Source organism: Equus przewalskii, chromosome 8, assembly GCF_037783145.1.
Source record: "Equus przewalskii isolate Varuska chromosome 8, EquPr2, whole genome shotgun sequence".
Taxonomy (NCBI): domain Eukaryota; kingdom Metazoa; phylum Chordata; class Mammalia; order Perissodactyla; family Equidae; genus Equus; species Equus przewalskii.
The window spans coordinates 29,373,326-29,400,878 of record NC_091838.1 but is presented as its reverse complement, the minus strand read 5'-3'; the positions used below and the strand labels follow the sequence as shown (position 1 = coordinate 29,400,878).

The 27,553-nt window shown below is 38.0% G+C and overlaps 1 protein-coding gene across 1 annotated transcript; it reads left to right on the top strand.

The window, feature by feature from the left end:
- MRPL15 (mitochondrial ribosomal protein L15) lies at window positions 1-27,553 on the top strand. Its single transcript, XM_070631627.1, is given in 8 exon segments — window positions 1-1,888; window positions 21,656-22,118; window positions 22,980-23,030; window positions 23,032-23,138; window positions 23,739-23,904; window positions 26,403-26,523; window positions 27,023-27,307; window positions 27,310-27,553. Coding segments are annotated over 7 exon segments (885 nt in total). The 5' UTR covers window positions 1-1,888; window positions 21,656-22,010; the 3' UTR covers window positions 27,357-27,553.

The window sequence follows — 27,553 nt, the reverse complement described above, 5'->3', positions numbered from 1 at the left end:
GACTGTTTAAGAACCTGCCAAAATGTTTTCCAAAATAGTTAGTTTAAACATCTGATCAAATCTTTTGCCCATGTGATAAACTGGATTGTCTTATTATTATTGAGTTGTAAGAATTTTATGTCTATTCTAGATACAGTTACTTTGTCAGATACGTGTTTTGAAAACACTTTCTCTCAATCTGTGGCTGGATCGTCTATTTTCTTATGTGTCTTTTAAGGAACAAAAATTTTTAATTTTCATGAAGTCAAATTTATTGACTTTTCTTTTATAGTTTATGCCTTTTATTTTAGTTTATGCTTTATTTAAGAAATTTTTGCTTAACCCAACATCACTAAGATTTTCTCCTATATTTTCTTCTAGAAAATTTATAATTTTGGCTCTTATATTTAGACACTTATTATGATCCATTTTGAACTAATATTTCCATATGGTGTGAAACAACGATTAAGACTTTTTTTTGCGTATTGGCTCTCCAATTTCCTATCACCATTTATTGAAAAGATGATCATTTCCTCTTTGAATTCTCTTGGCTTCTTTGTCAAAAATCATTTGTCCACAGGATAGCCACATAAAAAGAATGAAGTTGTACAGCTATCTCATACCATATACAAAAATTTACTCAAATGGATCAAAGAGCTAAATGCAAGAGCTAAACCTATAAACTCTTACAAGACTACGTAGATTTAAATCTTTGTGACCTTGGATTAGGCAATGGTTTCTCAGATTTGAATAGACATTTCTCCAAAGAAGATATACAAATGGCCAATAAACACATGAAAAAATACTCAACATAATTAACTAATAGGGAAATGCAAATTAAAACCAAATGAGATACCACTTCACATCTGCTTGGATGGCCATAATCACCAAAGACAGGTAAGTGTTGGCTAGGGTGTAGAAAAATTGGAACATTCATGCTGTTGGGAATGTAAAATAGTGCAACTGCTTGGGATATTTTCCAAAGTCTGGCAGTTCTTCAAAAGGTTAAGCATAAAGTTACCCAGCAATTTCACTCCCAAGTATATAACCAAGATAACTGAAAACGTATGTCCTCGCAAAAACTTGTAAACAAATGCTCATAGCAGAATGATTTGTAAAAGCCCCAAAGGGGAAGCAAATGTCCATCAACTCATGAATAAATAACCAAAAGGTGGTATATCCATACAATGAAATATTACTAAGCAAGGAAAAGAAATGATACATGCTACAACATTGAAAGCATTAAACTAAGTGAAGAATCCAGTCACAAAAGACCACATATTGTATGATACCATTTATGTGAAATGTCTAGAATAGGCGAGTCCATTGAAACAGAAAGTAGATTGGTGGCTGCCTAGGGCCAGGGTAGGAGGATTCAGGAGGAAATGGGGAGTGACTGCTAATTGATACAGGGTTTCTTTTGTGGGTGACCTAAATTTTCTAAAATTAAATAGTAATGATGGTTGCGCAACTCTCTGAATATACGAAAAACCATTTAATCGTACATTTAAAATGCGTGAATTGTATTGTATGTGAATTATATCTTAATAAAACTGTTACTTTAAAAATCTATTGTCCATAAATTTGTGAGTCTACTTCTGAACTCTCTATGGTGTTCCGCTGGCCTGTGACTATTCCAATACCACGTTGTCTGGATTACTGTCTCTTTATGATAAGCTTGGAATCAAGTAGTTTTAGTCCTTCTACTTTGCTCTTCTATTTCCAAGTTGTTTTGGCTATTCTATATCCTTTGTAGTTCCATATTCATTTTAGGGTTGACTAATGTATTTCTTCAAAAGAACCTATTGAGATTTTCATTGAGATTCTCTCAAATCTACAGGTCAATTTGAGGAAAAATGACAACTGAGTCTTCCGATCCATGAACCAGTATCTCTCTCCATTTATTAAGGTAATCTTGGATTTCTGTCAGCAATGTTTTACACTTCTCAGTGTATAGTCCTGAATATCTTTTCTCAAATTTATTCCTAGAAAATCCATGTTTACGTTATTGAAAATGGTACTTTAAATTTCAGTTTGACCATTTCTTGCTAGACATAGAAATGTAACTAATTTTTGCATATTGACCTCGTATCTGCAATCTTGCTAGACTCACTTAAAAGTTCTAGTAGCTTTTATTTGTAGATTCCTCAGGGTTTTCTTAGACAATTATGCACTTGAAAATAAAGACAGTTTTACTTCTTTTCCAATCTGCATGTTTGATTTTTTCTTTTGCCTTACGGTACTGTCTAGGACCTCCAATAGAAGTGGTAGGTAAACATTGTTGCTTCATTCCAGATCTTAGGGTAAAAGCATTCAGTCTTGCATCCTGAAATATAATGTCAACTGTAGGGTTTTTGTAGATACTCTTTATCAGGTGGAAAGAATTCCCTTTTATTCCTTGTTTGTTGAGAGTTATTGTACTGAATGAATCTTTGTGCATCGAATGTTTTTATATATATATTAAAATGATTATTTTTTCTTTAGTTTGTTGACATGGTAAACTATATTAATTGATTTTAACATTAAGTCAACTTTGCATTCCTGGGTTAAACCCCACTTGGTCATGATATATTTTGTTTTTTCACTCAATTCATGATAAGTTGTTTGTTCAAAAATTGTGAAGAATTTTTCCATCTATTTTCATGAGGGATATTGGTTTATAGTTCTTTTTTCTTGTAATGTCTTTATCTGGTTTTGGTATCAGGATAATGTTGGCTACATAAAGTGAGTTGGACAGTATTCCTTCCTCTTTAAAAGTCTGGAAGATTTTGCGTAGAACTGGTATACTCCCTCCTGGGATGTTTGGAAGAAGGTGGGGGGGGAATAGGGAAATGCTTGTCAAAGGGTACAAACTTGTAGTTATAAGACAAATAACCTTTGGGTCCTATTGTACAGCATAGTGATTATAGTTAATGATACTGTATTGTATACTTGAAATTTTTTAAGAGAGTAGTTTTGTTTGAGGAAGATTAGCTCTGAGCTAGCATCTGCCACCAATCTTCCTCTTTTTGCTGAGGAAGATTGGCCCTTAGCTAACATATGTGCCCATCTTCCTCTACTTTACATGTGGGACGCCTGCCACAGCATGGCTTGATAAGTGGTTCCCATGTCCGTGCCCAGGATCCGAACCGGTGAACCCTGGGCCGCTAAAGCAGAGCACGCAAACTTAACTGCTATGCCACTGGGCCAGCCCCAAGACAGTAGATCTGAAGTGTTCTCACCACACACAACAAAAAAGTAACTGTGATGGATGTGTTAGTTAACTTGACTGTAATAATCATTTCACAATGTATATGTATATCAACTGTTTGCATTGTACACCTTAAGTACATGCAATTTTTATTGTCAATTATACTTCTGTAAAGTTCGAAAAAAAATGTTTAGTAGAATTCAGCCATAAAGTCATCTAGGCCTGAAGTGGAAATCAATTTCCTTAGTAGGCATAAAGCTAGTTATGTTCTTTATATCTTTTTATTAAGGGTAAAAAACAGCTTTATTGAGATATAATTTACATACCATACCACTCACCCATTACAAGTGTACAATTCAGTGGGTTTCGATATATTACATTATTGATTTTTTAAAATTGTGGTAAAATATATTCAACATAAAATTTGTCATTTTAACCATTTTTAAGTGTACAATTCAGTAGCACTAATTCCATTCAAAATGTTGTGCAACCTTCACCACTGTTTTCAAAACTTTTTCATCACCCCCAACAGAAAGTCTGTAATTGTTAAGCAATAAGTCTCCACCCTACCCTCTCTCTAACCCCTGGTTATGTCTAATCTACTTTCTATTTCTATGAATTTGCCTATTCTAGATACTTCATATAAGTGGATTCATACAGTATTTGTCCATTTGCATGGCTTATTTCATTTAGCATAATGTTTTCAGTGTTCATCCATGTTGTGTCATGTATCAGATCTTTATTCCTTTTTATCATTGAATAATATACCTTTGTACATATACACTACGTTTTGCTTATCCTTTCATCTGTGGATGGACACTTGGATTGTTTTCACCTTTTGGTTTTAGTGAATAATGCTTCAATGAACATTGACATAAAAATATCTGTTTGAGTCCCTGCTTTGAATTCCTTTGGATATATACTTTCAGCTTTCAACATCTGACCATGATGCGTCTTGGTGTAGCCCTCCTTTCATTTCTCCGACTTAGAGTTTGTTGAGCTTCAGGGATATATATTGTTTTTATCATATTTGGGAAGTTTTCGATCACTACATAGTCAATATTTTTCTGCTCTTTTCTCTCTCTCCTCTCCTTCTGTTACTTCCATTACACATATGTTGGTGTGCCTAATGGTGTTCCACAATTCTCTAAGGCTCTGTTCATTTTTCCTCATTCTTTTTTCTCTCTGCTCCTCAGATTGCATAATCTCCATCAGTCTGTGTTTAAGTTTTCTGGTTTGTCCATCTTTCGGTTCAGATTTATTGTTGGGCTCCTTTAGTGAGTGATTGTCCAGCCACACCCTTGATGTTCTCTCCAGAACAGATTTTCTCATTGTTTTTTGCAATGTACATAGGTTGAGAACTTTCAAATCTTCAATTTTGGTTTCTTTTTCTAACTTGCACCTCAAAACTCTTCCAGCCTCTACCCATTCCCCAGTTCTAAAGCCACTTCCACAATTTTAAGTATCTGTTACAGCAGCACCCTACATCCTGGTACCAAAATCTGTATTAGTTTGCTAGGGCTGCCTTAACAAATTACCACAGACTGGGGGGCCTAAACCACAGAAATTAATTTTTTCACAGTTCTGGAGGTGAGGAGTCCAAGATCAAGTTGTGGGCAGAGCTGTTTCTTCTGAGGCCTCTCTCCGTGGTTTGTAGGTTACTGTCTTCTCCCTGTGTCTTCACGAGGTCTTCCCTTTAGACGAGTCTTTGTCCAAATTTCTTCTTCTTGTTTGGACGCCAGTCATCTTGGATTAGAGCCCATCCTAATGACCTCATTTTAGCTTTATTACCTCATTAAAGACCTTTTCTCCAAATACAATCACATTATGAGGTACTGGGAGTTAGGACTTCAACATACGAATTTTTCAGGAACACAATTCAGCCCGTGACATACTTCCTGGGATGGAACCTGCATCCTGTCAGCAAGCTGGGGTGTGGGTGCTCAGGGCCCAGTGTTTTCAACCTGCTCCTACCTGTGGTAGAGTTCCACCTTCCAAGTAGGGGCTACTTGGGGTAACAGAGCCCCAGTCCTCTTGGCTACATTTGCCTGGAATAGAACTTCTGCAACATGAAGCTGAGAATGTTAGAGACTGCAGCAGCCTGCTCTCCCAGGGAGAAACTCTCACCCTAGACTGCGAGCTAAGAGGAGAGAGAGGGTCTCATTCTCTTGTAAAGCTAGATCACTCCGACTTGTAGGAGGGGTGGAGGTAGGAGTGGGACATGGCTTAAATGGCACAGACTTGCTATTCTTACCCAGATTTACTAGATTTTCCTGAGTAAATGTTTTTTAATTAGCTGTATGCCATTAGGACAATTTCCAGAAAATTTAAATTTAAAAATAATAATAATTTTTACCTTTTTTTTTTTTGAGGAAGATTAGCCCTGAGCTAACATCTGCTGCCAATCCTCCTCTTTTTTTGCTGAGGAAGACTGGCCCTGAGCTAACATCTGTGCCCATCTTGCTCTACTTTATATGTGGGATGCCTACCACAGCATGGCTTGCCAAGTGGTGCCATGTCCACACCCAGGATCCGAACCGGCGAACCCCGGGCCGCCAAAGTGCAATGTGCGAACTTAACCACTGTGCCACAGGCTGGCTCCAATTTTGATCATTTAAATGATCGTTTCATGGGGAAATGTTCTGCCGAGCTCCTTATACCACCATTCTGGAAGTCCTGTCTCTATTACTTCTTGAGTCAACTTGGCTAGTTTGTGTCTTTCAAGGAATTTGTCTATTCAATCTAAGTCATTAGTTTGTTGGTGTAAAATTGTCTACTATATTCCCATATCACTTTTAATGTTTGAAGGTTCTGTAGTGATGTCTTCTCTCTCTTTCCTGATATTATTTATTTGTGTCTTTTCTCTTTTTTATCCTTATTGGACTTGCTTGAGATTTGTCAATTTTATTGATCTCAGACAAATCGTTTTTGGTTTAATTGATTTTCTCTCTTTTTGTCATTTTTGGTTGTTTTTTATTTTTATTGATTTCTTCCTTTTATTTACTTTTTTCCTACTTATTTGGGTTTATTTTGCTCTTCTTTTTCTGGCTTCTTAAGCTTTAACCATAGTTTTGAGAATTTTCTTCTCTTCTAATATGAGTTTTTAATGCTATAAATTTTCCTCTAAGAACTGCCTGGCTATACCCCACAAATTTTGATATGTCATGCTTTCATTTCCATTCTATTCAAAATATTTTAAAATTTCTTCTGGGATTTCTTCTTTGATGCATGAGTTATTTAGAAATACGTTTAGATTCCATATATATGCGGATTTTTCAGTTATCTTTTTTTTTTTAAGATTTTATTGTTTTCCTTTTTCTCCCCAAAGCCCCCTGGTAAATAGTTGTATATTCTTCATTGTGGGTCCTTCTAGTTGTGGCGTGTGGGACGCTGCCTCAGTGTGGTTTGATGAGCAGTGCCATGTCCGCGCCGAGGATTCAAACCAATGAAACACTGGGCCGCCTGCAGCGGAGCGCGCAATCTTAACCACTCGGCCACGGGGCCAGCCACTCAGTTATCTTTCAAATACTGTTTTCTCTGAGTTTGAAAATTTTTGTAATTGAGGTCACATTGGTTTTTAATATTGTGTAAATGTCAGGTGTACATCATTATATTTCAGCTTCTGTATAAGTTACATCATGCCCACCACCAAAAGTCTAGTTTCCGTCTGTCACCATATATATGTGCCCCTTTACCCCTTTTGGCCTTCCCCCACCCTCTTCTCCTTTGGTAACCACCAATCTGTTCTCTGTTTCTGTGTGTTTGCTTGTTTGTTTGTTTATATTCCTCATGAGTGAAATCATACAGTATTTGTCCTTCTCTGTCTAACATTTCACTTAGCATAATACCCTCAAGGTCCATCCATGTTGTTGCAAATGGCACAATTTCGTCTTTTTTATGGCTGGGTAGTATTCCATTGTGTACATATACCACATCTTTATCCATCATCTGTTGATGGGCACTTAGGTTGCTTCCCGGTTGTGGCTATTGTGAATAATGCTGCAGTGAACATAGGGGTACATGTATCTTTGCAATGAACATAGGGGTACATGTATCTTTTCAAATTAGTGTTTTCATCTTCTTTGCATATCTACCCCGAAGTGGAATAGCTGGATTGTATGGTAGTTCTATTCTTAATATTTTGAGAAATCCCCATACTGTTTTCCGTAGTGGCTGTAGCAGTTTGCATTCCCACGGGCAGTATATGAGGCTCCCCTTTTCTCCACATCCTCTGCAACTCTTGTTATTTCATGTCATTTTAGTAATAGCCATTCTGATGGATGTGAGGTGATATCTCATTGTAGCTTTGGTTTGCATTTCTCTAATTATCAGTGATGTTGAACATCTTTTCTTTTCTTTCCTTTTTGGAGAAGATTAGCCCTGAGCTAACTTCTGCTGCCAATCCTCCTTTTTTTGCTGAGGAAGACTGGCCCTGAGCTAACATCCGTGTCCATCTTCCTCTATTTTATGTGGGATGCGTGCCACAGCATGGCTTGAGAAGCATTGTGTAGGTCTGCCCCCGGGATCTGAACTGGAGACCCCAGGTTGCCAAAGTGGAAGGTGTGAACTTAACCGCTGTGCCAACGGGCCGTCCCCTGAACATCTTTTCGTGTGCCTGTTGGCCATCTGTAAATCTTCTTTGGAAAAATGTCTGTTCATATCCTCTGCCCATTTTTTGATTGGATTGTTTGTTTTGTTGTTGTTGAGTTGTGTGAGTTCTTTATATATTTTGGAAATTAACCCCTTATTGGATATATGACTTGCAAATACTTTCTCCTAGTTGGTGGGTTGTCTTTGCATTTTGTTGATGGGGAAGACTTTTAGTTTGATGTAGTCCCGTTTGTTAATTTTTTTCTTTGTTTCCAGTGCCTGAGGAGACATGGTATTCAAAAAGATACTGCTAAGACTAATGTTGAAGAGCATACTGCCTATGTTTTCAGCTAGGAGTATTATGGTTTCATGTCTTACATTCATCTCTTTAATCCATTTTGAGTTGATTTTTGTGTATGGTGTAAGATAATAGTCTACTTTCATTCTTTTGCATGTGGCTGTCCAGTTTTCCCAACACCATTTATTGAAGAGACTTTCCTTTCTCTATTGTCTGTACTTAGCTCCTTTGTCGAAAATTAGCTGTCCGTAAATGTGTGGTTTTATTTCTGGACTCTCAGTTCTGTTCCATTGAGCTGTGTGTGTGTTTTGTACCAGTACCATGCTGTTGTGATTACTGTAGTTTTGTAGTATGTTTTGAATTCAGAGATTGTGATACCTCCAGCTTTGTTGGTTTTTCTCGAGATTGCTTTGGCTTGTTATTAGTTTCTATTTAATACCATTGTGGCCAGAAAGCATAGTTTTTATTATTTGAATTCTTTTACATTTATTGAGACTTTCTTTACGGCCAATCTTAGAGTCTATCTTGGTCAGTGATCCAGTTGTATTTGGGAAAAATGTTAGGTAGAATGTTGGTTGATAGAGTTATTCAAGTCTTCCTTTACTGATTTTTCTGTCTACTTCATTTGTCATTTATTGAGAGAAGGGTATTGACATCTCTAATAGTGGCTATAATTGTGGATTGGTGCAGTTCTTTTAATTTTATCATTTTCTGTTTTATGTGTCTTGAAGTTCTGTCATTAGGTGAATATGTATTTAGTGTTGTTGTTCTTTTCCATACAATTTGACAGTCTCTACCTTTTCGTGACAGTCTCTATCTTTTCATGTTTCAAAAATCTCTACCTTTTGATTTTTTTTACAGCATTCACTGGTTGTTGTGATTAAAGTGGTTAAATGTACCATTGTGCTATTTATTCATTCTATCTCTTATTTGTGATCTCTTTGTATTTTTTTTTCTGCCTTCTTTTAGAAGGCAGAAAATTTTACATTTTCTAATTCCATTTAATCTCCTTTATTCACTTGTTAGGAATAAGTCAATATTCTTTTCATATTATCTGTACTCTTTGTTTTCTTTATTTTATAAGTTGTTTTAGGGTTTATATTAGACATCTTTCACTTATTACGCTCTACCTTCTGATCATATTATTATCCTTCATGTATAGTATAAGCTCATTACAATAGTTTACTTTCATTTCGCCTTTCCTAGATTTTAGGTTATTGTGGATATACATTTTATTTCTACATATATTAGTAACCCCACATGCATTGTTACGTTTTTGTTTTAACCGGTCAGTAATGTTTTAAAGATATTTAAAAATTAGGGAAAAGTGTATTTTGTATTTACTCACAAACCTTCCATTTCCAGTGCTCTTTATTTCCTTGCGTATATCCAGATTTATAGTTGGTGTCATTTTTCTTCTGTCTGGAGGATTTTCTTTAATATTTATTATAATGCTGGGCTGCTGGTGATGAATTTTAGCTTTGATATGTCTGAAATAGTATTTATTTCATTTTCATTTCTGAAATGTATGTTTACTGTATATAGAATTCTAGGCAACCATTGTTTTTCTTTCAGCTCTTTAAAGGTGTTGCTCCGTTGTCTTCTGGCTTTCATTCAATCCAGTGAGAAGTCTGCTGTAATTCTTATTTTTCTTCTGTACACGTGTCTTTTTTGGGGCTGCTTTTAAGTTTTTTCCTTATCACTGATTTTAAGCAATACAATTATGATGTGCATTGGTGTAGTTTTCTTTGTTTCTTCTGCTTGGGGTTCATTGAGCTTCTTGGAAATATGAGTTTATGGTTTTCATTAAATTTGGAAAAATTTCATCCGTAAGTCCTTCAAAATTTTTTGTCCTATCCCTCTCCTCCTTTTTGGGAGTGCAGTTATATCTGTATTAGGGCACATGATGTTTTTCTATAGCTCACTGATATTTGTTTTTTTCCAATCTTTCCTCTCTCTCATTTTAGATGATTTCTGTTGTCTTTAAGTTCATTAATCTTCTTCTACAGTGTCTAACCTGTTGATAATTTTAACCATAGTATTTTTCTTCTCAGACATTGTATTTTCACTTCTAGATGTTTATTTGTGGTTTGTTTTGTTTCCTTTTAGATTAACAAAGGTTCTTTTACCATGCTAAGAATATAAAATATACCATCTTAGCCATTTATGAGTGTAGCACAATTCAGTAGTGTTAAGTAAATTCATATTGCTGAGGAATAGATTTTTTTACATCTTCCATATCTCCTTAAAATGCTCATCTTTCATCCTTTTTGAACATATGAACTATATTTATACTAAGTGTTTAAACATTCTTGCCAACTATTTCTGTCATCTCTGGGTCTGTTCATATTGATTGATTTTTCTTTTCATTTTAGGTCTTATTTTCCTGTCTCTTGCATATCTGGTAATTTTTTTTTGTCAAGTGCCACATAGTGTGAATTTTATTGTCTTAGTTGTTGGAGTTTCTGTATTTTTTTTCTAAAATATTTTCAGGCTTTGTTTTGAGATTCAGTTAAGCCATTTGTAATCAACTCTTCCATTTTGAGGCTTGCTTTCTTGCTTTGTTAGGTGGGTCCAGTACAACTTTTAGTATAGGACTAATTTGGTCCCAACACTGATGTGATACCCTTTTGAGAATGTCCTTGTATTAGGAGGTTTTTTTATTTGGCTAGTGGGAATATAGAGTATTACCAGCCCTGTGTGAGCTCTGGGATGGCTAGCTTGAATCTTTCTCATGGTCTTTCACTGGCCTTGAGTAGTTTCCTCACACACCTGCATTGATCAGTACTCATTTGGAGCTCTTCCTGCGCAGATCTGTCTTCTCTCATACTTCATCCCATAAATGCTCAGAAGATTTCCTTGTATGAACTCTGTATCTTTAGCTCCTGGAACCAGCAGGCTCCATTTGGGTACTTCCTGCCTGCACATAGCCTAAAAATTCTCTCCAGGCTGTAAGCTGGGGCAATAATATGGCTCACATCTTTTGTTTCATTTCTCTCAGAGATCATTATCTTTCACTGACTGTTGTCTAATATCTGGAAACCACTGTATGCTTTGTCCGGTTTCTTAGTTGTGTGTGGTGGGAGGATAAGTCTTGTTGTTTTCTTTTTAATCCAGTTGTTTTTACCCCATCATTGCTAGAACCTCAAATCTCAAAAATACTGCATATTGATAACAGATACATACAGATGTAGTAAAAGTACAAAGAAAAGCACAAGAAGGAGAAATTCTCAATTCAGAATAGTGGTTACTTCTGGGGAAGCTGGGAGAAAGAGGAATGTGATTAGGTATAAAAAGAGACCTATAGGGGGCCAGCCCCATGGCCGAGTGGTTAAGTTCATGCTCTCCACTTCCACGGCCTGGGGTTCGCTGGTTCGGATCCGGGGCATAGACCTACACACCGCTCATCAAGCCATGCTGTGGCAGCCTCCCACATAGAAGAACTAGAATGACTTATAACTAGGATATAGAACTATGTACTGGGGCTTTTGGGAGAAAAAAAAGAGGAAGGTTGGCAACAGATGTTAGCTCAGGGCCAATCTTCCTCACCAAAAAGTGTGAAAAAACAAGACCTATGACTATTTTTATAATATTTTATTTCATAAGCTGGGTATTGGGCACATAGGTATTTGGCTTAGCATTAGTCACATTTAATATCAGTCCTGAAATATTTCACAATTGAAAGATTTCAAACAGAACAAAGGATTAAGTTTTTTGAAAAGACAAACTGAAAATACTAGAAGAAAAAGCAGGTATGTCTTAGTTGTGTCTATAACCTTGATTGAACCTTTTACTCCCTCTACAAATGGATGTATAATATGTAAGAAACAGTCTTCAAATTAATATTATCAATGATTCATAAAAAAACATTGAGCCGGTCTTGTGCCCATTTCTTTGATTTTTGCCCTGAGAAGTTGATAGGGAGAATATATGTATTTCCAGACTGTTCCTGTCTTTTAGAAAAGTTTAAGGCAACTTGACTGAAGTGAGCCAACTAGAATCCTGAGTAGGGAGAATGAGGTCACATTCTGTGGATTCATTCTTCCAGGTCTGCAAAACAGTAAGAAACCATTTCCTCAGTATTAGAGGGATAAGATAGCAGCAAGACTCGGAAAGCTTCACCAAACTGTCTTCTGTTTCTACCATATGCCTCCCAGAGGAACCAGAACTAGCAATTCTAATGGCCTTGCACAGTTGTAGGAGAACTCCTGCCACTACCATGCATGTATCTCTGACTTTCCCTCCTTTATATTTTCCCCTGTGAACATGAAGGACTATAGTAGTAGTTAATTATGTTTTCCGAATATTTCTGATTCTCTGCCTTCCAGGACATGGTAGGACTGCAATTCCCAGATTCTTGGTTTGGGTGGGGTCATGTGAATAGTTCTGGTTAATAAAGTATAGGTGGAAGAAATATGTGTCACTTGCAGACTAGAGCTTTTCATTGCTGGTGTGAGGCCCTTCAGAATCTTATTTCCTTTTGTCACAGCAACCTGCAAGTTTCAGTTTGGTGGCTGCTCTCTCAGCCTGGGTCCTGGAATTAGATAAAAAATAGAGTTCCCAGATGATCCTTGATGAGATTATGATATAATCAAGAAATAAACCTTTGCTTAGAAAGTGCTAAAAATTCCTTTGTATCATTCAGTTCAAATGTCCCTTCAGAGAGGCAATCCTTGACCATGCAGTCTAAAACCCACCGCAAATATCAGTTGCTGTCTAACACAATCCCCTGTTTAATTGTCTTCATAGTACTCTTTACTTTCAGAAACGGTTTTATTTATTTGCACTTCTTTATTCTATTCCCCACCCCCTGCCCAAAAAAGCCCCCAGAATACTCCATGAGAATAGAAGACTTGCCTGTTTCATTCACTGCAGTATTCCCAGCACTTTGAGGATAGAGAGACATGAAAGAATCAGATTAGCCTAATTTTTATAGGCCATGGTAAGTGTAATGTGAAGTCACTGATGGGTAATGAGACTCTGACTACTTTTGGAGAATGGACTGGAAGCGGGCAACAGTGGAAGTGAAAGTAGATCAGTCAGTAAACTCTAGCATTGTTCTAGGCAAGATAAAGGGGGGTTGAACAAGTATGGTGTTTGTAGATCAGAAAGATAGGTCTTGTTTATGTGGGAATTAGGGAAGAGAAGCATCAAGAAGACTCTTAGGTTGCTGGCTTTAATAACTAGATAAATGGAGGTGCCATTTAATGAGATGGGGAATATAAGGGAAGAGCACTTTGGGGGGACTGTGGCAGAGAGTTGGCTATCTAGAATTTCCTTTTGACTATGTTATGAAGACATCCTCGTCAAGATATCAATTAAACAGCTAGATACTGTCCATGAAAATAATCCATAACCAATCTATAAACGAAAATTTGGGTGAATTTGTTCTGAGCTGAAATCTGAGGACCATGGCCCGGGGCCTTTCTTCCCACAGGAAGAAAGGGCACCAAAGAAGTGAGGTGTACAGAGTGGTTATATACCCCCAAGCAGGACGTTTCACATATGATTGAAATGTCCCTCCCACAATAGTCACAAGATTGCCCTGTCGGCACAGCTCTTGATGGACACCGCAGGTAGTGGGTCTGCTATCTCAGAGGGCGTAGCAGGAGGCAAGTCTGTTGTCTCGAGCTGGGCAGTCACAGGTGAGCACAGCAATCAGTTTCTAGCCTAAGGAAAGACGCTTAAGCCTTAAGGAGATGCCAACTTTGGGAGAGGGAGGGAAGTTGCACCTTTATCTCAAGGGCCTTTGTTCTTGCCATAGGGAATATCTAAAGCAGATATACAACGCGTGCTCAACAGCCACGGTCAGGCCCTTTTGGAAAGACAAGGTCAGGCCGAATTAGGTTTACACCAAATGGCTTCCTCATATTCTCCAATATATCCTATTGATTGCCATTTTTATTTGTCAATACAAACAAGTTGAACTCAGATTTGGGATGCAGATATAAACCTGAGAATTTATAAACCATTTAAGATCACCTGTGTTGGGGAAGTGGGAGAATTCCACCCCCCTTTTCCTTAAGGTTCTTATGGCTGGTCAAATAATTTAAAAGGCAGGTTAGCAGGAGAAAAATCAAACAAAGTTTAATAGCATGTATACATGGGAGAGACTCAGGAGAAACAGTAACTCAGTCATCTGGCTGAGGCTGCCTGTTTAAATTTCTTCAGCCACAGACAAGGAGGATGTTGGGGGTAGTGATTTGGAGCTTCAAAGGGGAGGAAGGCAACTCCTGGAAATGGAAAAGCAAATGTTTGGTAAATAGAACTTTGATAAGAATGGGCTTAGCAAGGATCGTCCCAGTCTACCAGATACCCAGAGTTATCTAAGGTGATGGGTTGTCCTGGGGACTGGCCTTTATTTTAAATTTCTTTTAGGCAGTTGGGGAGAAGGTGGAATGTTCTTCCTGAGTCTTCTGATCATTTATTTTCTTCAGCTTGAAATAATCCACATACCAGAGTGGCGCATCTTGAGGGGGGCGGGGGGAGGCATGCCCTGAACCCCATCACCTGCATAGGAAAAATAGATTTCAACATTTAGGGGTTAGATAGTATAAGAGGAGCCACTAAAAGTGAGAGAAGCATGGGCTATCCAGAAACCCAACAAGAAAAGTATTTCAAGGAGCAAGTGCTCAACTGCTTTGAATGCTGCTAAGAACTCATTTAAGAGAACAGAGAATTTATATTTTTTCAGCTTTATTGAGGTATAATTAACATTAAAAAATTGTACATATTTAATGTATACATTGTGATGAATTTGGACAATATGCTTACACCCATGATACCATCACCACAATCCTGGTAATAAATATATCCATCACCTCCAAAAGATTTCTTACATCCCTTTGCTTTTGTGTGTGTCTGTGGTAAGAGCATTTAACATAAGACTTATCCTCTTAAGTTTATAATGTTGTAGATCTCTAGAACTTATGTATCCTGCATAACTAAAACTTTATACTGAACAACAACTCTCCATTTTCCCCACTCCCGTCCCCTGGCAACCACCACTCTATTTTCTGCTTGTCTAAGTTTGGCTATTTTAGATACCTCATATAGGAGAAATCATGCTGTATTTGTCATTCTGTGACTGACTTGTTTCAGTTAGCATAATATCTTGTTTTTTATTGAGTTAATGATAGGTTACAATCTTGTGTGATTTCACTTGTACATTAATGTTTGTCATTCGTGTTGTAGGTGCACCATTTCACCCTTTGTGCCCGCCCCCCACCCCACCTTTCCTCTGGTAGCCACTAATCTGTTCTCTTTGTCCACATTTTTAAATTCCTCATATGAGTGGAGTCATACAGAGATTCTCCTTCTCTAACTGGCTTATTTCACTTAACATAATTCCCTTAAGGTCCATCCACGTTGTTGCAAATGGGATGATTTTGTTCTGTTTTTCAGCTGAGTAGTATTCCATTGTATATATATACCACAACTTCTTTATCCATTCATCTGTTGATGGGCACTTAGGTTGCTTCCATGTCTTGGCTATTGTAAATAATGCTGCAGTGAACATTGGGGTGCATAGGACTTTTGGGATTGCTGACTTCAAGCTCTTTGGATAGATACCCAGTAGTGGAATGGCTGGATCATATGGTAGTTCTATTTTTAATTTTATGAGGAATCTCCATACTGTTTTCCATAGTGGCTGCAGTAGTTTGCATTCCCGCAAGCAGTGTATGAGGGTTCCATTCTCTCCACAACCTCTCCAACATTTGTTACTATTAGATTTAGATATTTTTGTCATTCTAATGGGTGTAAGGTGATATCTCAGTGTAGTTTTGATTTGCATTTTCCTGATGATCAGCGATGATGAGTGTCTTTTCATGTGCCTATTAGCCATCTGTATATCTTCTTTGGAGAAATGTCTGTTCATGTCTCCAGCCCATTTTTTGATTGGGTTGTTTGATTTTTTGTTGTTGAGTTGTGAGAGTTCCTTATATATTATGGATATTAAGCCTTTGTCAGATATATGACTTGCAAATATTTTTTCCCAGTTAGTGGGTTGTTTTTTTGTTTCAATCCTGTTTTCATGTGCCTTGAAGAAGCTCTTTAGTCTGATGAAGTCCCATTTGTTTACTCTTTCTATTGTTTCCCTTCTCTGAGAAGACATGGTGTCTGAAAAGATCCTTTTAATACTGATGTCAAAGAGTGTACTGCCTACGTTTTCTTCTAGAAGCCTTATGGTTTCAGGTCTCACCTTTAGGTCTTTGATCCATTTTGAGTTTATTTTAGTGAATGGTGATAAAGAATGGTCAGTTTTCATTCTTTTACATGTGGCTTTCCAGTTTTCCCAGCACCATTTTTGGAAAAGACTTTCTTTTCTCCATTGTATGCACTCAGCTCCTTTGTCGAAGGTAAGCTGTCCATAGATGTGTGGTTTTATTTCTGGGCTTTCAATTCTATTCCTTTGATCTGTTCACCTGTTTTTGTACCAGTACCATGCTGTTTTGATTACTGTAGCTTTGTAGTAAGTTTTGAAGTCAGGGATTGTGATGCCTCCCGTTTTGTTCTTTTCTCTCAGGATTGCTTTAGCAATTCGGGGTCTTTTGTGGCCCCATATAAATTTTAGGATTCTTTGTTCTAATTCTGTAAAGAATGTCATTGGGATTCTGATGAGATAGCGTTGAATCTGTAGATTGCTTTAGGTAGAACGGACATTTTAACTATGTTTATTCTTCCAATCCATGTACATGGAATGTCTTTCCATCTCCTTATGTCGTCATCCAATTCTCTCAGAAAGGCCTTGCAATTTTCATTATATAGGTCCTTCACTTCCTTGGTTAAATTTACCCCGAGGTATTTTATTCTTTTTGTTGCGATTGTGAATGGTATTCAGTTAGCATAATATCTTCCGGGTCCATCTATGCTTTTACAAATGGTAGTATTTCCTTAATTTTTAAGTTTGAATAATGTTTAATTGTGTGTATATCCCACATTTTCCTCATTTTCTTTATCCACTTGTCTATTGATGGACATTTGAGTTGTTTCTATATCTTGACTATTGTGAATAATGCTGCAATAAATGTGGGAGAGTAGATATCTCTTCACAATCCTAATTTCAAGTCTTTGCATATATACCCAGGAGTAGAATTGCAGGATCATGTGGTAGTCTATTTTAATGTGGTTTTTTTTGGTGAGGAAGATTGACCCTGAGCTAACACACCTGTTGCCAATCTTCCTCTTTTTGCTTGAGGAAGATTGTCGCTGAGCTAACATCTGTGCTAATCTTCCTCTACTGTATGTGGGATGCTTTCACAGTGTGGCTAGACGAATGGCGCTAGGTCCATGCCCAGGATCTGAACCTCCGAACCCCAGGTCGCCAAAGTGGAGCACACGAACTTAACCACTATGCCATCGGGTTGGCCCCAGTCTTCCTCTATTTTTTGTGCGTGGGATGCCACCACAGAGTGGCTTGATGAATGGTGTGTCGGCCCACACGTGGGATCTGAACCCATGAAACCCCAGCCGCCAAAGTGGAGCGAATGAACTTCACCACTATACCACCAGGCCAGCCTCTATTTTTAATTTTTCTTTTTTTTGAGGAAGACTGGCCCTAAGCTAACATCTGCTGCCAATCTTCCCCTTTTTGCTTGAGGAAGAGTGGCCTTGAACTAACATCTGTGCCAATCTCCCTCTATTTTATATGTGGGTTGCTACCTCAGCATGGCTTGACAAGTGGTGTATATCTGCACCCGGGATCTGAACCTGCAAACCTGGGCTGCAGAAGCGGAGAGAGCTGAACTTAACCACTACACCACTGGGCCAGCCCCTACTTTTAATTTTTTGAGGAACCTCCATACTGTTTTCCATAGTGGCTGCACCATTTTACATTCCCATCGACAGTGTACAAGGGTTCCAATTTCTCCACATCCTTGCCAACACTTGCCATTTTTTGTTTTTTGGTAATAGTCATCCTAACATTTGAGATAGGTGATATGTCAATTGTGATTTTGATTTGCATTTCTTATCAGATTTGGCAATATGGAGGTTATTCATAGGAAAACGTATGAATCAAAGAGGAGGAAAAGAGAGTCCACGTAGAACTCTTTCAAGAAGTTTTGCTATGAAAGCAAGCAGAGAAATAGGCTCAGCTAGAGGGATTACGGGGTAAAGAAAAGTGGTGTTTTGTCTTTGTTTTTTTAAGATGAGCGATATTACAACATTTTTTATCATGAAGAGACCATCCAGCCTGAGGAGAGATTGATGATGCAGTAAAGAGAGGGGATAAGGAAAACAACTAAACCCCTAACTAGGTGGCAGACATAGGAGTCCAGATCACAGCTGGAAAGACTGAACATTAACAGAAGAAAAGCCACTTCCTTCTCTTTAATATGATGCAGAAGATAAATGCAGTTGTAGGAAGGATTGTACATTTAGTGGTGGGATGTGGGAGAAATTCCCTATCTCGTGACTTTTTTCTGAAGTATAAAGGAAAATCATTGGCCAAGAGAGAACATACAAAATAGTCGTTGCGGAGAGCAAAAAAGTAAGTTTTCTAAAACCCTGGAAAAGGATGACCGGCTTAAGGTTTGTGATCATGAATTTAAAGAAAGCTTGTCAGCCTGAAAGCCAGTTCTTTGTGGCCAGGAAAGAGGGCAATAATGAAAAGTGTTCTAGAGACAGCAAATACAGTAATTGTTGTAGCTTCTTATTTACCCTAAGTGATCACTTAAAGTGTATAAGTACATTATAATCTATAACAATGTTAAAGAAAATATATAGCTAACAGAAGTTGGCAAGCAGAAGGAGCAAAGAAGTGTGAGAGGTTAGGTGTGTAAGTATCTTCATCTCGCACAGAGTGAGGAGCTAATGTATAATTTTGAAAGTTGAAAATCCAAAAAACAGATGTTTGAAGTACTTACCTTATTTAAATTATATGGTTTATCATAAAATAACTAAAATACTAAGAGGAAATAGTTTAAATTATCTAAATCCTCACCTGTCATAAGATAAGTGAATCCACAATGTCAAAAATTGATAAAACAATTAGTGATTGAGATCCTTTAATTTATAAATATGGAGGCAGTCACCGGAAGAAATAAAAAAAAAAAGTGAAAAGTAATTGCCTGTGGAGAACTTTTGTTCCTCATTATTATTTTGTATGACTCGATTTTTTTCATAACAAATGTATGCGTTAGTATACTTTAATAAAATTAAAACAGAAACTATTTAGCTGTGAATGAAGGCCTTGAAGTCAGGGCCAAGCTTTGATACAACTGGGTAGGTTTTGTCGAGGTGACATTTATTTCCAGCCCCTTCCCGTGCCCTCTGATTAGCTCTCTCGGAATTGGTTTTCTCCCAGTATCAAAGGGATTCACTGCCCTCCTGCCCCTGGCTTCCTCCCACCTTCACTGAGGAAAAGCACATCTCTGGTTGTTTTCTGCTCCTCAACTTTGATCATTACAAAATGAGTCTATTCTTGGTCTCATTCTAAAAATGATTTGTTTTTGGCTCATGGTAAAAATCAGTAATAATCTAATAACTGAAATTCCCTTCCTCCTCCTGTTCCCATCCCTGCCAAATATTATTTAATGTGTGATCTCATTTAGGGAGATTAGATGGGAGAGTTTTATATGCATGTTTTTGTTGTTTTTTAATCTCAGAAACAGAGGGTTAAATTGATCAGATGCTTCACTTCACGGTGTATTATTACTATGGTTCATACAAAGTACCTCATCTGATAAATTTATCCCCTTTTATTTTCATCCCCCTCTCTCATTCTCTACCCACCTTGAGAATTTTAATTCTAAATAATGAGCTCAAAAGAATTCATCTCTGTTGGCAGACTGTTAAGGCACTGGGATAGGTAGGGGAAAATTATTTGGGAGTGTGTGAGAAAGAGGCCTTCCCAAGGAACTTCAAATTACACCATCTTTACAGGGCTTGTTTTATTCTTTTTACATAATGATTCAGTAGTCACTATCAACTGGGACTGGAATTAGGATGGACTTTAAATCTCTTGTTGAGATGTTTTCTTATGACAAGGTCTCATTAACATCATTTAAGCAGAGTATAGCACAACACCCCAAGCAGGTGGGTGCTTAACCAGTATTATCATGCAATGATAATGATGATGTAAAACTACAGGCTTAAGGTAAGGGTTGATGACTTATTCACCACACACCTTAACCTACATTCTTAAAACACAGATGAAACTCATTAAATTATTTTGACAGTTTTATATGCTTCATCAGCATGTTGGATATGGGATAAACAAACGGCCTATAATTAACTACAAACAATTATTTCCACCATTATTAACGTATGTTCACCAATAACACTATATAACCTACACAACAAAGAGCATCTACTTGCAAGAAATGCAGCACATTGTTTTTTATTTCCTGTATCTCATTTATTCAATACACATTTTTTCCATGAGAAACATTATTGGTGTTAACACTCATCCAAAAGTTCATTACTTAATGCAAACGATTTTCTAGCTAGAGAAAAAAATTGTATATATTTCTGTAGATTAGAGCACATTTTGCAACATATTTTGTAATTTTCCTCTCAGAAGTATGAAAACTCTAAAGAAAAGATTATGAAATATATTGAAGTGAAACCTCTTAAAGGCAGGAACTAGCTTATTTTTTTTCAGTATTTTCTTTTGTACTTCTAAATAGAGTCTGGACTTTATCTTCACATTGTTTTATAGAACTCATATATCTGTATTTTTCTTGAATTTGCATTATTAGGTCCACAAGAGACGTACTTTTTTTTTTAACTTTTATAAAATACTCAATTTGGGAAAGTCTGTCCTACTAGATTTCAAACAACGTGGGAGCAAGATCTTGTTTGACTTCATCCACGTATATCTTTCAGTAACAAGTTTCAGTGTCTTGCTCATAAATATTGTTTAAATAAAGCATGAATGCAAAATTTTCTTTTTGTAGTATTTTATACTTGTTTTAAAATAACTTCAAAAGGGTTTAATTAAACATAGAAGTAGCTCCCCTCCAAAAATTTCTCTCCTTCACTATTTGTGATCACTAAGAGGAACCAGAAAGAACAACTCCCCAGCAAGACAGTGAAATATAAAAAGAATAAGAGAGAAAAAGAAAGGAACCTTGTCTTCTATACCACATTCACTTAAGACAAAAATAGGGAAGTTATTTTTTTGCTTGAAAATAATATTATGTATTCTATGCTGCAGATATTCAATTTTATATCATAGGAAACACTACTGTTCTACTAGGAGGCAGTGTAAGTGTGAGTCCTGGCTCTGCCGCTTGTTGTGAGACCTTGGTCAAGCTACCCGACCTTGCCAACCCTTACCGTCCCGGTCCGTAAAAGGTAGTAACATCTAGCTCCACAAGCGATTGATCGAATAAGGCTGACAACACAGCAATGACACGTGCCAAGCGCTCCTATGGCACCTGTCATCACGAGCAGCAGTTCAGTGAAGTTCGTATCTCAGCGACTCGGTGGGTCAATGCAGTACACGTAGAAGCACACTGATGGGAATGCGTAGGTTGAATTTCATTACACAGGTTAGTATTAGTCAGGCATTTTACTAGCTGGACTCTGAGTATTGTTTAATCTCACTGTGTTTAATTAGCCAAATTCAAAATTAGTAATTCTGCGCTCAGGTTATCTCATTCTCCACGGCGCGGTCAGAGAAGACACTGCCTCTTGAGGACCGCACACTGCAGCGTTTGCAGTGCGCGTTTGCTGTGGCGGAAGAGAACACCGACGTTCAAGCCCGGGCTCAAGCCACGATCTCTCAAACCATGAAGACATCCGCAGCGAATTTACAAAAAAAAAAAAAGGCAGAGCAACACCGACATGTCAATCTTCTAAAGCTTCCGAAGCCGCTGCCGGAGACCAGGGCGCTGGCGCGCTCGCGGCACTGCGACAGGGGCGGGGCCGCAGCCGTAAAGCAGCGCCCCAGACCACGTGGGCTCCGACGCGGCCCGGTGCCCTTGGAGGCTCTCTTGGGGGGTCATGGCAGGTTTGGTGCAGGGCAGTGGGTCCAGGGCTCTGGACCTGCTCCGGACCCTGCCCCGGGTTAGCCTGGCCAACTTAAAGCCGAATCCGGGCTCCAGGAAACTGGTAAGTGGCTGGTGGCGTTGCGGCCAAGCGCTGGCGCCCGGGGCGATGGAAGCGGCCCTGCACTGCCCGCGCTTTCCGGGGACTGCTTATTCCAGAGGGTATTGGGATGGAGGTAGGGTTTCTGAGTCCCTGTTCTCCTTAACTGCAGAGGAAAATCTTCTCGCGTGGTGTCAACTCAGATGGTTTATGCTTAAAGCATAATTATGCTAGGGCGTAGGAGCGAAGTCGCACTGCAAAATGATTGTCCCGTTCAAAATTGGAATTAAAATGAAGGACTTTTCCAGTATAGCTTCATGGGAAAGAGTTGAATTGATTTATTCCGTTAGATGTCTCTTCAAATCACTAAATACAGCCAGAAAAGCTGTTAGGTGACGTACTGTAATTTTGAAAATCAGTTCGTTGCCTTCGTGAAGTGACAGGAAGTAAATTAAGAAAAATGTTTTCTTTATAAATTAATCTTTAAATAAAATAATGTATGGGTAGCAATGACATATTTACAATTCCAAAATAGAATTTCTTAACTATCATGTAAGCTTTGTTTGTTGTGGATGTTTAACTCTAGGTTTTTTTCCGTTCGAGCCTGTTGTAGAACCCTTATCCCCATCCCATCCTTGGAAGTTTGCCTTTGAAACACAGCTTGCACTTTGGTTGCAAGAATTAGGTACATCTTCAGAGGCAAAGATGCTGATTTAGAGTGTTTGGACGCTAGAGCAGCTAGGACAGTGCTTGGCACAAGGTAGTGTTAGCTAGTACTGGTTGGTTGGATGAATAAATGGTGTAACAAAAAATATACAACGAAAAGATGAGATACAGTTTATAAAAAGGCATCTGTAGATCATAAAACTTTGTTCTTTCCTTTAGGAAAGACGACCGAGGGGGCGGAGAAGAGGTAGAAGATGTGGCAGAGGCGACAGATAAAGGAGAACGACAGAGAGGAACCCGGCCCCGACTGGGCTTTGAGGGAGGCCAGACTCCATTTTACATACAAATCCCAAAATACGGGTTTAATGAAGGACATAGGTAGGTTGCTTTGCTTTTTAAAGTAGAAAGCCCTGTTTTTCGCTGAGAATCACCTAAAAAATAGCTTGGTAGAAATTGATAGTCACTTTGAAGCAAACTTTTGCCCCTGTTCCCCTGAAGCATCTTTAGTCGTGCAATTAGTTTGGAATAGTAGGGAAAATAGCCCAGACATTGAGACTGCAAAATGGAGATAATGATGCCTGCTCTCCTGGTTGTTTAGAGGCTTAGCAATAATATATATAAAAACCTGGCTCATTGTGATTACCCAATAAAATGACAACTACCATGGTTACTTTGAGTTCCATTAATGCATAATTCAGATAGTGGGTTAAATTTTCCCCAAATTTGTTTGTTGATTTGTGTGAATGAGTGAAGTAAAATGCTTAAGAGGCAAAGTATTTTTAGCAAAATAAAGGAAATACTGGTTTTGTTTCGTTACCAAAAATCAAGCAGTATAACGTTTCTGTTGTAGTCAGGAGGGTCTTATTTTGTTACCATCTAAATTGTTGGAGGAAAATAGAGAACAAAACTTTTAAGTTGATTTGGAGAACTTAGAGGAAGAGAGTTGAGTTTTCCAACTGTTACTTTCTTGTTTTGTAGCTTCGGACGCCACTATCAGCCTTTGAGTCTCAACAGGCTGCAGTATCTTAGTGATTTGGGTCGAGTTGATCCTACTCAGCCTATTGACTTAACCCAGCTTGTCAATGGGAGAGGTGTGACCATCCAGCCATATAAAAGGGATTATGGTGTCCAGCTGGTAGAGGAGGTAAGTCTGGATTAGTATTTTTGGAGTTAGATAGGAGGCTATTTCTGATTTTCATATAATCTATACTCTGCCTCCTTTGTCTTATTCCTTTTGAATTGTTATAACCATTACATAGTGGTGATTGTGTTTATACTCAGTTGTGGTTTTAGAAAGCCAGCATGATCACGTCAGGGGCCTCTGTTCCCATGGTCCGGGAATGCTCTTCTCCCGTGTGTCCGTTCAGCTTGTTCCCTCCCTCCCTTTGGTTCTCTGTTCAGATCTGATAATATCAGAAAGGTCTTTTTTGATTTTCTTTTATAAAGGAACACTCAGCCCCCACCCGCTTCCCCCACAGTCGTACTCTGTCTGCATTACTCTGCCCGAAAGTATTTTTTCTTTGAATATATGAACACCTGACATTTATTACTAAGTAATGCATTTATTTTTCATTGTCTTCCTCAGTGTGATGTAAGTTCTTTGAGAGCAGGTACTGTGATTCATTCCTATGTTTGCAGGATTGGAAATATTGGCTCATGAATGATAATAACTCAGTATTTATGGAAGAAAGGGATCAAATCCAATTCTAATACAATTGCAGCAAGGACTTTTCTATTTATAGACATTGGCCAGGCATTTCATAAGCAAATAAACGTGTTGTTAATTAACTGCTCCTCCTCCTTGTTGTCAGTAATGTAACTGTGTGAGTAACTTAGTGTCCACTAGAGGGAGGCATATGCTTATGGAAAAACCTTTTAGATTCCTTTGAAAAAAGAAACCTTACGGATAAAGGATTTTCAAATAAGATGATTTGAAGATAGATTACCAAATATGCGATTAAGTCTCAGTATCCTACTCTGGGTGTATAAGGGAATGCACATGTAAATTGACATGGAAAAATCCGTGACCTCTTCAGCTGTTAAACTGCGCATCCCAGCAACTCACAGGTATGTGTCTATTAAACTAACAAAAATAATCCTGAAAGCGACACCAGGGCAGTGGTTGTGTGAGTACAGTTCCACATCGTTTACAGCGCTGTAAATTGATTTCCGATTTGTAGTAAATAGTGGATAATAAGACTTTCTGATCCTTCAGCATAAAATTACCAATTTGGAAAGACATGTTTTCAAGGAAAAACAAAATAAACCTAACTGATAGAAAGACATTCCTAAAAATGCTTTTAGCACCCTAAAATACTGAAACTAACCCCAATGTCCAAGGATGGGGAGTGGTCAAGCAATCTATGGAATAGTAATTAAAAATCACAAATTATAGGGGCTGGCCCTGTGGCCTAGTGGTTAAGTTTGGCGCCCTCCCCTTCTGTGGCCTGGGTTCAGTTCCTGGGTACAGACCCACACCACTCGTCGACGGCCATGCTCTGGCAGCAACCCGCAGACAAAATAGAGAAAGACGGGCAACAGATGTTAGCTCAGGGTGAATCTTCCTCAGCAGAAAAAAAAAAAAAAATCACAAATAATATGGCAAGACCTTACTTTATTGAGTCAAACGTACCATAATTATTAAAATGCAGGTCGGTATCATAGATGGAAAAAGTGTATCTTAGAAATTGATGGAATATTTTTTAAATATATTAAAGGTTCATAATTAATAAAAGGAACTTGATTGGGAGCCAGCTTGTTTCAACCACACCAAAATAGGAAAAAATTCTTATCACTACAAAAAGAAATGGTAATGATGCCATCTTTTTATTTTTGTCATAGTTTCTTGTTTTGAAATTAAAATATAGCACATCCTAACTAAAGTGATCAAAAGTAGAACTTAAAAAAGTTCAGGACTACATTTTTCAGTGTTGACCATGGTAGGGAAAGGTAAACTTATTTTCTGTCAGTTTAGAGGCTGTAGTAAAGTCAATAATGAATGCAAAGTGAATTTCTGTTGTCCTTTGCTCCCTTTTTTCTTAGAGGGGGTGACCCCTCCAAAGCTCAGATATTTTATTCTTTCGCTGATTCTAGCCCACTCGTCCCCCTCTTTAACCTTCTCTTGGCCTCTTGCTTGTTAAGGGATAGGAAGATAAGTCATGATCTGTATCCTACAGCATAATGTTGTGGTTAAGAACACATACTGTGGCTGGACTGTCTGGGTTAGAGTCCTAGCTTTGTGATTTTGGGCAAGGTATTTAACCTATCTGTGCTTCAGTTTCCCCATCTGTGAAGTTGGTTTAGCAATAATCCTGTCATAGGGTTGTTATGAGGGTTAAACAGCCAACTATTACCGAAGTACTGGGAATGGGTGCTTATATTGGTGTCTACGAAATACATCAAGTGAAAATATAGTCATCTCTGCTCACAGGGAAGGAAAATTGGTAAAAAGAAGGGGGCCTAGAAAATGTAAAAGAATTTGATGTTATTTGATAGGACCTGGAAGCAGAAGTCTTTGAAGTAGGAATTGCTGTTACATTGTGGGCATTTTGGAGGAGGAAACACAGTGTAAAAGGAAGCTTGCCATAGTTAATTTACTTTTAGCCAAGCTAGCTACTCACAGACTATTTTGACGTGTTACAGGGTGCTGATACCTTTAAGGCGAAAGTTAATATTGAAGTACAGTTGGCTTCGGAACTAGCCATTGCTGCAATCGAAGAGAGTGGTGTTGTTACTACAGCCTTCTGTGATCCCAGAAGTCTGGGTAAGCTTGCTCCGCAGTCATTTTCTTCTCTCCCTCTTTGTCTCATGCTGGCTGCATGTGAGGATTGTAAAAGTCCTCATGGCTGTTTGACTTGCCGTTTGGACACCTCTGTTTTCTGTTTCAGGATTTCTTATTAGTGCTGTGGCTGGTGGAGCTCTGTCCTCTGATAGACCTCAGCCAGTAGGTCATAAAAAGGTTTTGTTTTTGTTTTTGAACACAGGGCTTAAATACAATGTTACCTATGTCTAGAAACTCACTAATGGTTGGTAACCCAGGAGTAACTCTGACTTTCAAGATACAAACTTTTGAAAATTAAGCATTTCCATTTGTTTACTTAAAACAAGCTTATTTAATTAAAAGAGTTCTTGGAATTAAGTTCTCATCTTGGTCATATTTAAAAATTAATGATTATAAAATACCATTATTAAAAGAAAACCATCATGTAAATAAAATAGTCAACATTTGCCTTTCTCTTTTTTTAATTTAAAAATTGTTTTAGAAATTCTATGCAAACCTGTTCCATTCTTTCTGCGTGGACAACCCATTCCAAAACGAATGCTTGCACCTGAAGCACTGGTGCCGTATTATACTGATGCAAAGAATCGTGGTGACCTGGCGGATCCGGCCAAATTTCCTGAAGCAAGACTTGAACTCGCCCAGAAGTATGGTTATATTTTACCTGACGTTACTAAAGATGAACTCTTCAAAGTTACTACTCGAAAGGACCCAAGGCAGATTTTCTTTGGTCTTGCTCCTGGACGGGTGGTGAATATGGCAGATAAGAAATCCTGAAACCTACAGAGGAGAATGTCCTCAAGTATTACAGCTCATGAATTCCCTTCCAAGAAAGCAGAGTTGGAAAAGAGGACTGGAAAAGGAGGCCATGCGATAAAACAAAGAATTGGTGCGGTCACTGTGTTTGAGTGATGTCTACGACCTGGCTCTCAATAATACTTTCATCTTGGTCATTGTATTATTTCTTATCATAGTCATTATCAAGGAAAGTCTGCCTAGCAATGGCTTAAACAAA